A 12105-nucleotide genomic window follows, 5' to 3' on the forward strand; every position below is an offset into this window, starting at 1 on the left:
GGGGGGGTCACATGGCTGGCTCCCTCCCCCTATCAGTCAGTAGGGACTGGGGGGGGTCACATGGCTGGCTCCCTCCCCCTATCAGTCAGTAGGGACTGGGGGGGGTCACATGGCTGGCTCCCTCCCCCTATCAGTCAGTAGGGACTGGGGGGGGTCACATGGCTGGCTCCCTCCCCCTATCAGTCAGTAGGGACTGGGGGGGGGGTCACATGGCTGGCTCCCTCCCCCTATCAGTCAGTAGGGACTGGGGGGGGGTCACATGGCTGGCTCCCTCCCCCTATCAGTCAGTAGGGACTGGGGGGGGTCACATGGCTGGTTCCCTCCCCTATCAGTCAGTAGGGACTGGGGGGGGGTCACATGGCTGGCTCCCTCCCCCTATCAGTCAGTAGGGACTGGGGGGGGGGTCACATGGCTGGCTCCCTCCCCCTATCAGTCAGTAGGGACTGGGGGGGTCACATGGCTGGCTCCCTCCCCTATCAGTCAGTAGGGACTGGGGGGCGGTGTCACATGGCTGGCTCCCTCCCCCTATCAGTCAGTAGGGACTGGGGGGGGTCACATGGCCAGTCTCCCCTCCCAGGCAGTAGGTGCTTGGGGGGTGTCACATGGTGGCCGGTTCCCCACCCCGTTAGTCAGGAGGGACGGGGGTCACATGGCTGGTTCCCACCCCCCCGTTAGTCAGTACGGACTGACGGGGTGTCACGTGGCCGGTCCCCCGCCCCCGTCAGTCAGTGGGCGGGTCACATGGCCGGTCGCTCTCCCGCCCGTTAGGAGGGACTGGGGGAAGAGTCACACGGCCGTCCCCCCCCCCCCGGTTACTCAGTAGGGACGGGGGGGTGTCACACGGCCGTTCCCCCCCGTTAGTCAGCAAGGAATGGGGGGGTCACATGGTCACTCTCCCCTCCGTTAGTCAGGAGGGACGGGGGTATCACGTGGCCGGTCTCTCTCCCACCAGTCAGTCACTAGGCACCGGGGGGTCACATGGTCGGTCCCTCCGCCCCCCCCCGGCAGAGGGCAGGGCTGCGCCACCCCCGCGTGCGTGACGCTGCCGCCGCGCCGCCCCGCTGGGCTGGAGCCGGCTGCGGCAGCCGGGGCCGGGTGTGAGCGGGGGCCGGGGGGGCGCGGGCGGAGGCAGCGGCCCCGTGCGCGGCATGGAGTCCCCCGAGCCCGGCCCGCCGCACGGCCCCTGGCAGCTGGGCAGCGACGCCGGCTACGGCTGCTGCTACGAGCACTCGGCCCGGGGCTCCGGCGGCGAGGACGGGGCGCGGGGCTCGGAGCACCTCCCGCCGCTGCGCCCGGCGCTCTCGTCCTCCTCCTCCGAGGGCGAGCCCGCCGCCGCCCGCCGCCGCGAGCCCAGCCTGAGCGACGAGGCCGGCGGCGGCGGCGGCTACGACTTCGACTCGGCCGAGTCCGGCACGTCGCTGCGCTACTCCACGGGCGGCGAGGGCAGCGAGGGCGCCGGGCTGGCCAGCAGCGAGAGCGGCGGCAGCGGCTTCTCCCTGGCGGCCAGCGCGCTGCCCGAGCGGAAGCGGCCGCGCTCGGCGGGCGGCGGGCGGCCCCGCTACGAGGTGGTGCGGGAGCTGGGTCCCGAGGAGGTGCGCTGGCTCTACCGCGAGGACAGGAAGAGCTGGAAGCCCTTCATCGGCTACGACTCGCTGCGCCTCGAGCTGGCCTACCGCGCCCTGGGGGCCGCCGCCGGCCCCGGCCCCGCCGGCCCCGGCCCCGGCCTGCCGGTCTGCGTGCGCGGCGGTCTCTACGAGGTGGATGTGAGCAGCGCCGAGTGCTACCCGGTCTACTGGCAGCGTGAGTGCGGGCCCTGCCCCTCCCCCTGACTCCCGCAGGCCCCGCCCGGGGGGGGGGGGGCGGACACCTGCCGCCCCTGTCCCCCGCGGGCCCCGCCCGGGCACCTGCCTCCCTCCCCCGGACCTGTCCCCCTCAGGTCCCGCCCGGGCACCTGCCTCCCTCCCCCGGACCTGTCCCCCTCAGGCCCCGCCCGGGCACCTGCCTCCCTCCCCCTCCCCCGGACCTGTCCCCCTCAGGCCCCGCCCGGGCACCTGCCTCCCTCCCCCTCCCCCGGACCTGTCCCCCTCAGGCCCCGCCCGGGCACCTGCCTCCCTCCCCCTCCCCCGGACCTGTCCCCCTCAGGCCCCGCCCGGGCACCTGCCTCCCTCCCCCTCCCCCGGACCTGTCCCCCTCAGGCCCCGCCCGGGCACCTGCCTCCCTCCCCCTCCCCCGGACCTGTCCCCCTCAGGCCCCGCCCGGGCACCTGCCTCCCTCCCCCTCCCCCGGACCTGTCCCCCTCAGGCCCCGCCCGGGCACCTGCCTCCCTCCCCCGGACCTGTCCCCCTCAGGCCCCGCCCATGGCTGGGCACCTGCCCCCCCACCTGTCTCCTTCAGGGCCTGCCTGGGGGGCGGGGGCCAAGCACCTGCCCCTTCCCCCCCTTGTGCTCCTCAGGCCCCGCCCGGGGCTGGGCGCCTGCCCCCCCAACCTGCCTCCCTCAGGCCCTGCCCACCTCAGACCCAGGTAGGGTACCAGCCCCAGAGAGCCCCCGTGTAGGAGCAGGCCCTTGCACACTCCTCAGCCCCTGCTCCCCTCAGTCCCTGCCCGGGGTGGGCACATGCCCTGGAGAGCCTCTGAGAATGGACAGGCATCTGCCTCCACCTTGTCCCCATCACTCCCTACTCAGATGGCGAACACCTACTCTGGAGAGCTCCTGGGAAGCAGCAGGCACCAGGTTCCCCTTGCTCCCCTCAGATCGCACCTGGGTGGGAATGTGTGGGAGGGAGGCTGTCAGGCTCATTTGTGTACTTGGGGTCACTCCCACACACACACATCCTGGACAGAACAGACTCAGGAAGGAGACTTGAGACTCATGTCTTCTCCCCCAGGGTCTCCCACCCCCTGAATTATGGTGGGAATGGCACAGGTTGGAGAGGCAGTGCAGATCCCTTGGAGACTGGGGAAATCACTTGATTTCTATTCTCCCCGTACATCATGGGGGGTATGGGCTGTGAATGTCACTTGTGGAGTAGGGTTTATCTGCTCTTTCAGATCATCCCCCACACAGACACAGAGCTGTAGTGGAAGAAGCACAACATAAGGGGCACTGCTCTTGGTCCCCATACATCCTGAGCCATGGTGAAATGGGCAAAAGAGTGGGGAGCAAGTGTAGTTTATTTGGGAACTGGGAGATGCATCCTTTCCCTTCCACTATGTTCTGGGCCTTTGAGAATGTCTACTACGCATTTTGGAGCGAGCCTCCTAGTCTGGGTTGATAGATTTGGGGCTAGTGGGGCTTGCACTTGTGTTCTGATAATAGCAGTGTAGACAGCTCCCTAAGCCTCAAAGCCCAAACTCCATCCCGAGCCGCAACTTAAGTGCTGTCTATACAGCTGTTTTTTAGAGTACAAGCACGAGTCCTGCTATCGCCAGGTCTGTTGACCCCGGATTGGAGGCTCACTCCAAAATGCTGTGTAGACAGACTCTGAGAGAGAGGTACCAGGTGATGAGGAGAAGACCATGAGGATCCCTCATATTCTCTGTTCCCCTTTGCCCTGCAACAGGCAGAGAAGGGTTTCTCTTCTCAGCTCTCCCCACCTACCACAACCTTGGCACTTGTGCCATGGGAGAGTGGATAATGGACACAGTTGGCCCCTGGTAGCAGAGAGGAGACTATGCAGGTCACCCTGGGAATGGGGAAAGCTGCTCTCTTCCCCCTAGCAACAGTGCCGGGGGCAGAACAGGAGTAAGTGAACACACCTGTGAGGTGGGGCAGGAGAAAATGCAGACCAGCAGTGGAAAGCTTTAATTTCTTGATCCTGTGCCTTGTCCATTTTGAAATCTGATTCAGTCTCATTAAGTCTGAGTAACAGAAGTTTTAAATAATAACATGTTGTTCAGAGAGAGGGATTTCTGAGGTTTGAAAGGAGAGATTCCTAGATGCCAGCACCTAAAGCAGCACTGTATAAGAGAGAAAATAAACTCATGGTACTGAGAAGATTAAGGATGATGGATGCTTTTCTGTCCACATAAAACTAACTGGAACAACAATGCTTGACCTTATCAGGGTTGGATTATGGATAAACAGAGCCTCTGGTGTTTCAGGGACCTCTCTCTGATCATCTGTTACTCTAGCTCCCACTCTTTACTCTCACATTTCATCCTCTCTTTGCCCTAGTATGGGCTCTCATCTTCCTCCTACTTCTGAGTCCTTAATTGTCCCCACCAAGTGAGGCAGCCTGTCCAGCCCCAGCAGGCCTGCATCACTTGGCTGTGTGCTGCCCTGATGCCTACTGCTCTGTTTCTGCTGCCTGGCTCCGGGGTGGGGGCTTGGGAGAGCTTGGGGGTGGGGGCAGCTGGGCTCCCAATGGGGAGCTGAGAGCCTGGACAGTAGCTGGGCTCAGAGCTGGAGCCCCCCCATCTGCCTCTGGGTGACCTCACCAGCTGTGAGCCCAGCAGAAGGTTCACAGCAGGAAACCTACCAGCTTTTCTTGTCAATTTCACAGCTCCAGGAGGAGCTGTGAAATTGACAAGAATGACAGCAAACAGCTAATGTAAGTTAATGCATTGCCCTAAATACACCAATATAAGTCCTACGCCTCTCATGGAGGTGGAATTATGCCGCTGTAGTAAGACACTTACATCGGCTGGAGCAAGGCTGTAATGTAGACACTGATATAATTACCTCTACCTAAACTGCCTTACCTCAACCTAACTCTGTAGTGTAGATCAGGCCTGATAGTGATGAACACTGACAATTCATTAACTAATCAATGAAATTCATTGCCCAAGTGACAGGAAGGACTTGATTAAAACCTTTTGCTTGCTACAATATTTCCTCACTAGAAGTCTTCAGATATCCTAGGTTCATCTGAGGAGTCAATTATAACATCAGAACCACCAGATTGTGTTACAGCTTGAAGAGATTAATTATTGAGAATATCTTTACCCAGTGAGTGGAGATTTATTTAATGAATATTGCAAACTAGCAAGGGTACCATGCAAATCAGTAAAGTTATTGGAGGAGGCCTCTAGATAAATATGTAACTTGAAGTTTCATTCGGTCTCTTCCATTAATATGGCAATGAATATTTGATTACACATAGCAATAATTCATAGGTCTCTTCCATCTGAGTTCTGTGACTCTGTTAGATCATCCAATCCATCCCCTTGCCAATGCAAGACTCTTTCTACAATACATTTTTCTATAGTTTTGCTCGGTTTAGTTTTCAAAATCCCAAACAATATGGTTTCTTCCCCTTCCTTTGCAAGTCAGTCTGTTCTACAGCCTAATCATAGTGGTGACAGGAAGGTTTGTCCTGATAGTCTAATTTTCCTATTTTTAATTTCATCCCACTTGGTGTTCAAACCCATCAAATATTTGTAGATTGGCATTTTGTCTTTGTCTGTGTTCCCCTTTGGTAGTCACTTCGCCAAGTTACACATACTTAGCTTTTTTAATCTGTTGTCATAAATCAATCCTGCTGCTGCTGCTAACTCTAGTTCTCAGAATGTTCTTTATTTTGAATTCTAACTGCATGTCAGGGTTGTCCATCATGTAAACTGACATCTATCAGTAGAAATTTATAACTTGAGCCAAGAATTTTGTTGTCAGGATAAAAACAAAATGTTCTTGTGCCCCCTCCACCCCCACCCCTTTGGACATTACCTACCTGAGCACGAGAATACTGCTTATATTTTAAGAGAGATGTAATACTTCCACTTCCCTTAAAGTTGACCCACAAAGAAGAAACCCTTTGGCACTGTTCCTCCTTTTTTTGCTGATGTGCAATGTATGGCAAGAGCCTGAAACGTTTTTTTTTTTTTCTTCTTCTTCTTTTTTGGAGACAGAGAACCTATTTTTAAGCTTCTCTTTTTGTACTAGTAATTCAGGTCTCATCTACCCTGTCTTTCCTGGAAGATTGTATGGACAATTGCAGAGCTAAATGGACTATGTCATCACAAATACCAAGGAGACGCTTGTGGAATTAAGAAGGAAATTTTCTTCACTCACTAAAATCCATTTTTTTTATTTTGTTAATATATTTTTTACCTCAAATGCCTGAACAAACAATTGAGGGAAAAATCTAGGTTAAAGATTATGCTCCACATCTTCAAACAAGCAGGGAGAACTGGAGGTCCTGGCAAAGTCAGGGAATTATGATGTGATTGGAATAACAGAGACTTGGTGGGATAACTCGCATGACTGGAGTACTGTCATGGATGGGTATAAACTGTTCAGGAAGGACAGGGAGGCCAGAAAAGGTGGGGGAGTTGCACTGTATGTAAGGGAGCAGTATGACTGCTCAGAGCTCAAGTATGAAACTGCAGAAAAACCTGAGAGTCTCTGGATTAAGTTTAGAAGCGTGAGCAACAAGGGTGAGGTCATGGTGGGAGTCTGCTATAGACCACCGGACCAGGGGGATGAGGTGGACGAGGCTTTCTTCCGGCAACTCGCAGAAGCTACTAGATCGCACCCCCTGGTTCTCATGGGCGACTTCAATCATCCTGATATCTGCTGGGAGAGCAATACAGCGGTGCACAGACAATCCAGGAAGTTTTTGGAAAGTGTAGGGGAAAATTTCCTAATGCAAGTGCTGGAGGAACCAACTAGGGGCAGAGCTCTTCTTGACCTGCTACTCACAAACCAGGAAGAATTAGCGGGGAAGCAAAAGTGGATGGGAACCTGGGAGGCAGTGACCATGAGATGGTTGAGTTCAGGATCCTGACACAAGAAAGAAAGGAAAGCAGCAGCATACTTGGTTATTACAGTCACTTCTGTATCCTTTGTTTGTATAGAGTTGGATAAAATGACCATTCTTAAAAACTTGGGGAACAGTTTCTTCCTTCCAACGGAGTAGCAATACCTCGTGCAATCTTTGCAGCAAGTCTTTGTTTGCACATTTGTAGATTTCAGCAGGTGAACAGTCAGATCCTGAAACTTTGTTGTTTGGAATCTTTTTGATGCTTTGTTCAAGTTCCTCTAGTGTAGCTTTGGCATCCAGTGGAGTTATAACTTCAAACCCAGGCAATTCGTCTAACACACAGTCTAATACAGACTCCCTTGAGTATATCATTCCATAGTGCTCAATCTACCTCGCAAGTTGCTTCCTTTTATCAGTTACGATATTGCCATCCAGATCTTTCAGTGGAGCTGTCTTGTACTTTATCAGCAAAATGGCCTTTCTGATGCCCTCATACAACCATCTACAGTCACTTGCATCAGCCACCTTTGGATACTGTCACAGCCAAAATTCTTGAGCACACCTCCTGGAAGCTATTTGAACTGCCTTACAAGCTTCTCTTAGGGTATGTCTACACTACGGAATAAGGTCGAATTTATAGAAGTCGGTTTTTTAGAAATCGGTTTTATACGAGTGTGTGTGTCCCCACAGAAAATGCTCTAAGTGCATTTAGTGCATTAACTCGGCGGAGTGCTTCCACAGTACCGAGGCTAGAGTCGACTTCCGGAGCGTTGCACTGTGGGTAGCTATCCCACAGTTCCCGCAGTCTCCGCTGCCCATTGGAATTCTGGGTTGAGATCCCAATGCCTGATGGGGCTAAAACATTGTCGCGGGTGGTTCTGGGTGCATATCGTCAGGCCCCCGTTCCCTCCCTCCCTCCGTGAAAGCAAGGGCAGACAATCGTTTTGCGCCTTTTTTCCTGAGTTACCTGTGCAGACGCCATACCACGGCAAGCATGGAGCCCGCTCAGGTAACCGTCACCCTATGTCTCCTGGGTGCTGGCAGACGCGGTACGGCATTGCTACACAGTAGCAGCAACCCCTTGCCTTGTGGTAGCAGACGGTACAGTACGACTGGTAGCTGTCATCGTCATGTCCGAGGTGCTCCTGGCCACGTCGGCTGGGAGCGCCTGGGCAGACATGGGCGCAGGGACTAAATTTGGAGTGACTTGACCAGGTCATTCTCTTTAGTCCTGCAGTCAGTCCTATTGAACCGTCTTATGGTGAGCGGGCAGGCGATACGGACTGCTAGCAGTCGTACTGTACCATCTTCTGCCGAACAACCATGAGATGTGGATGGCATGCAGTCCTTCTGCACCGTCTGCTGCCAGCCAAAGATGTAAAAGATAGATGGAGTGGATCAAAACAAGAAATAGACCAGATTTGTTTTGTACTCATTTGCTTCCCCCCTCCCCTGTCTAGGGAACTCATTCTTCTAGGACACACTGCAGTCACTCACAGAGAAGGTGCAGCGAGGTAAATCTAGCCATGTATCAATCAGAGGCCAGGCTAACCTCCTTGTTCCAATAAGAACGATAACTTAGGTGCACCATTTCTTATTGGAACCCTCCGTGAAGTCCTGCCTGAAATACTCCTTGATGTAAAGACACCCCCTTTGTTGATTTTAGCTCCCTGAAGCCAACCCTGTAAGCCGTGTCGTCAGTCGCCCCTCCCTCCGTCAGAGCAACGGCAGACAATCGTTCCGCGCCTTTTTTCTGTGCGGACGCCATACCAAGGCAAGCATGGAGGCCGCTCAGCTCACTTTGGCAATTAGGAGCACATTAAACACCACACGCATTATCCAGCAGTATATGCAGCACCAGAACCTGGCAAAGCGATACCGGGCGAGGAGGCGACGTCAGCGCGGTCACGTGAGTGATCAGGACATGGACACAGATTTCTCTGAAAGCATGGGCCCTGCCAATGCATGCATCATGGTGCTAATGGGGCAGGTTCATGCTGTGGAACGCCGATTCTGGGCTCGGGAAACAAGCACAGACTGGTGGGACCGCATAGTGTTGCAGGTCTGGGACGATTCCCAGTGGCTGCGAAACTTTCGCATGCGTAAGGGCACTTTCATGGAATTTTGTGACTTGCTTTCCCCTGCCCTGAGGCCCATGAATACCAAGATGAGAGCAGCCCTCACAGTTGAGAAGCGAGTGGCGATAGCCCTGTGGAAGCTTGCAATGTCAGACAGCTACCGGTCAGTTGGGAATCAATTTGGAGTGGGCAAATCTCCTGTGGGGGCTGCTGTGATGCAAGTAGCCCATGCAATCAAAGATCTGCTGATACCAAGGGTAGTGACCCTGGGAAATGTGCAGGTCATAGTGGATGGCTTTGCTGCAATGGGATTCCCTAACTGTGGTGGGGCTATAGACGGAACCCATATCCCTATCTTGACACCGGAGCACCAAGCCGCCGAGTACATAAACCGCAAGGGGTACTTTTCGATAGTGCTGCAAGCTCTGGTGGATCACAAGGGACGTTTCACCAACATCAACGTGGGATGGCCGGGAAAGGTGCATAATGCTCGCATCTTCAGGAACTCTGGTCTGTTTCAAAAGCTGCAGGAAGGGACTTTATTCCCAGACCAGAAAATAACTGTTGGGGATGTTGAAATGCCTATATGTATCCTTGGGGACCCAGCCTACCCCTTAATGCCATGGCTCATGAAGCCGTACACAGGCAGCCTGGACAGTAGTCAGGAGCTGTTCAACTACAGGCTGAGCAAGTGCAGAATGGTGGTAGAATGTGCATTTGGACGTTTAAAGGCGCGCTGGCGCAGTTTACTGACTCGCTTAGACCTCAGCGAAACCAGTATTCCCACTGTTATTACTGCTTGCTGTGTGCTCCACGATATCTGTGAGAGTAAGGGGGAGACGTTTATGGCGGGGTGGGAGGTTGAGGCAAATCGCATGGCTGCTGGTTACGCGCAGCCAGACACCAGGGTGGTTAGAAGAGCACAGGAGGGTGCGGTACACATCAGAGAAGCTTTGAAAACCAGTTTCATGACTGGCCAGGCTACTGTGTGAAAGTTTTGTTTGTTTCTCCTTGATGAAACCCCCCGCCCCTTGGTTCACTCTACTTCCCTGTAAGCTAACCACCCGCCCCTCCTCCCTTCAATCACCGCTTGCAGAGGCAATAAAGTCATTGTTGCTTCACATTCATGCATTCTTTATTCATTCATCACACAAATAGGGGGATGACTACCAAGGTAGCCCAGGAGGGGTGGTGGAGGAGGGAAGGAAAATGCCGCACAGCACTTTAAAAGTTTACAACTTTAAAATTTATTGAATGACAGCCTTCTTTTTTTTGGGCAATCCTCTGTGGTGGAGTGGCTGGTTGGCCGGAGGCCCCCCCACCGCGTTCTTGGGCGTCTGGGTGTGGAGGCTATGGAACTTGGGGAGGAGGGCGGTTGGTTACAGAGGGGCTGCAGTGGCAGTCTGTGCTCCAGCTGCCTTTGCTGCAGCTCAACCATACACTGGAGCATACTGGTTTGGTCCTGCAGCAGCCTCAGAATTGAATCCTGCCTCCTCTCATCACGCTGCCGCCACATTTGAGCTTCAGCCCTCTCTTCAGCCCGCCACTTACTCTCTTCAGCCCGCCACCTCTCCTCCCGGTCATTTTGTGCTTTCCTGCACTCTGACATTATTTGCCTCCACGCATTCGTCTGTGCTCTGTCAGTGTGGGAGGACAGCATGAGCTCGGAGAACATTTCATCTCGAGTGCGTTTTTTTTTCTTTCTAAGCTTCACTAGCCTCTGGGAAGGAGAAGATCCTGTGATCGTTGAAACACATGCAGCTGGTGGAGAAAAAAAAAGGGACAGCGGTATTTAAAAAGACACATTTTATAAAACAGTGGCTACACTCTTTCAGGGTAAACCTTGCTGTTAACATTACATACATAGCACATGTGCTTTCGTTACAAGGTCGCATTTTGCCTCCTCCCACCGCGTGACTTACCCCCTCAACCTTCCCCCCTCCCTGTGGCTAACAGCGGGGAACATTTCTGTTTAGCCACAGGCAAACAGCCCAGCAGGAATGGGCTCCTCTGAGTGTCCCCTGAAGAAAAGCACTCTATTTCAACCAGGTGACCATGAATTATATCTCACTCTCCTGAGGATAACACAGAGAGATAAAGAACGGATGTTGTTTGAATGCCAGCAAACATACACTGCAATGCTTTGTTGTAGAATGATTCCCGAGTACGTGTTACTGGCCTGGAGTGGTAAAGTGTCCTACCATGAAGGACGCAATAAGGCTGCCCTCCCCAGAAACCTTTTGCAAAGGCTTTAGGACTACATCTAGGAGAACCGCAAATGCCAGGGCAAAGTAATCCTTTCACATGCTTGCTTTTAAACCATGTATAGTATTTTAAAAGGTACACTCACCAGAGGTCCCTTCTCCGCCTGCTGGGTCCAGGAGGCAGCCTTGGGTGGGTTCGGGGGGTACTGGCTCCAGGTCCAGGGTGAGAAACAGTTCCTGGCTGTCGGGAAAACCGGTTTCTCCGCTTGCTTGCTGTGAGCTATCTACAACCTCCTCCTCCTCCTCATCTTCTTCGTCCCCAAAACCTGCTTCCGTATTGCCTCCATCTCCATTGAAGGAGTCAAACAACACGGCTGGGGTAGTGGTGGCTGAACCCCCTGAAATGGCATGCAGCTCATCATAGAAGCGGCATGTTTGGGGCTCTGACCCAGAGCGGCTGTTCGCCTCTCTGGTTTTCTGGTAGGCTTGCCTCAGCTCCTTCAGTTTCACGCGGCACTGCTTCGGGTCCCTGTTATGGCCTCTGTCCTTCATGCCCTGGGAGATTTTCACAAAGGTTTTGGCATTTCGAAAACTGGAACGGAGTTCTGATAGCACGGATTCCTCTCCCCAAACAGCGATCAGATCCCGTACCTCCCGTTCGGTCCATGCTGGAGCTCTTTTGCGATTCTGGGACTCCATCATGGTCACCTGTGCTTATGAGCTCTGCATGGTCACCTGCAGCTTGCCACGCTGGCCAAACAGGAAATGAGATTCAAAAGTTCACGGTTCTTTTCCTGTCTACCTGGCCAGTGCATCTGAGTTGAGAGTGCTGTCCAGAGCGGTCATAATGGAGCACTCTGGGATAGCTCCCGGAGGCCAATACCATCGAATTGTGTCCACAGTACCCCAAATTCGAGCCGGCAAGGTCGATTTAAGCGCTAATCCACTTGTCAGGGGTGGAGTAAGGAAATCGATTTTAAGAGCCCTTTAAGTCGAAATAAAGGGCTTCATTGTGTGGACGGGTGCAGGTTTACATAGATTTAACGCTGCTAAATTCGACCTAAAGTCCTAGTGTAGACCAGGGCTTAGGTTGCTGAGTGAATCAGTAGTAGGAGTAGACT

General features: G+C 54.0%; 1 protein-coding gene across 2 annotated transcripts in view; it reads left to right on the plus strand.

The window, feature by feature from the left end:
• Window positions 1–1043: 1043 nt before the first annotated feature.
• Window positions 1044–12105, plus strand: part of DDHD1 (DDHD domain containing 1) — a 121954-nt gene continuing 110892 nt past the window's right edge. The window contains exon 1 of one of the 2 annotated variants that reach the window (XM_084631389.1): window positions 1044–1800. In XM_084631389.1, the coding sequence (XP_084487515.1) occupies window positions 1149–1800 (652 nt within the window). In that variant the 5' untranslated portion in view covers window positions 1044–1148. The remainder of the gene's footprint in view (window positions 1801–12105) is intronic. The other variant, XM_084631390.1, reaches the window with a different exon arrangement.

This window comes from Lepidochelys olivacea, assembly GCF_965140295.1.
Source record: "Lepidochelys olivacea isolate rLepOli2 genome assembly, chromosome: 6".
In the NCBI taxonomy this organism is placed as follows: Eukaryota; Metazoa; Chordata; order Testudines; family Cheloniidae; genus Lepidochelys; species Lepidochelys olivacea.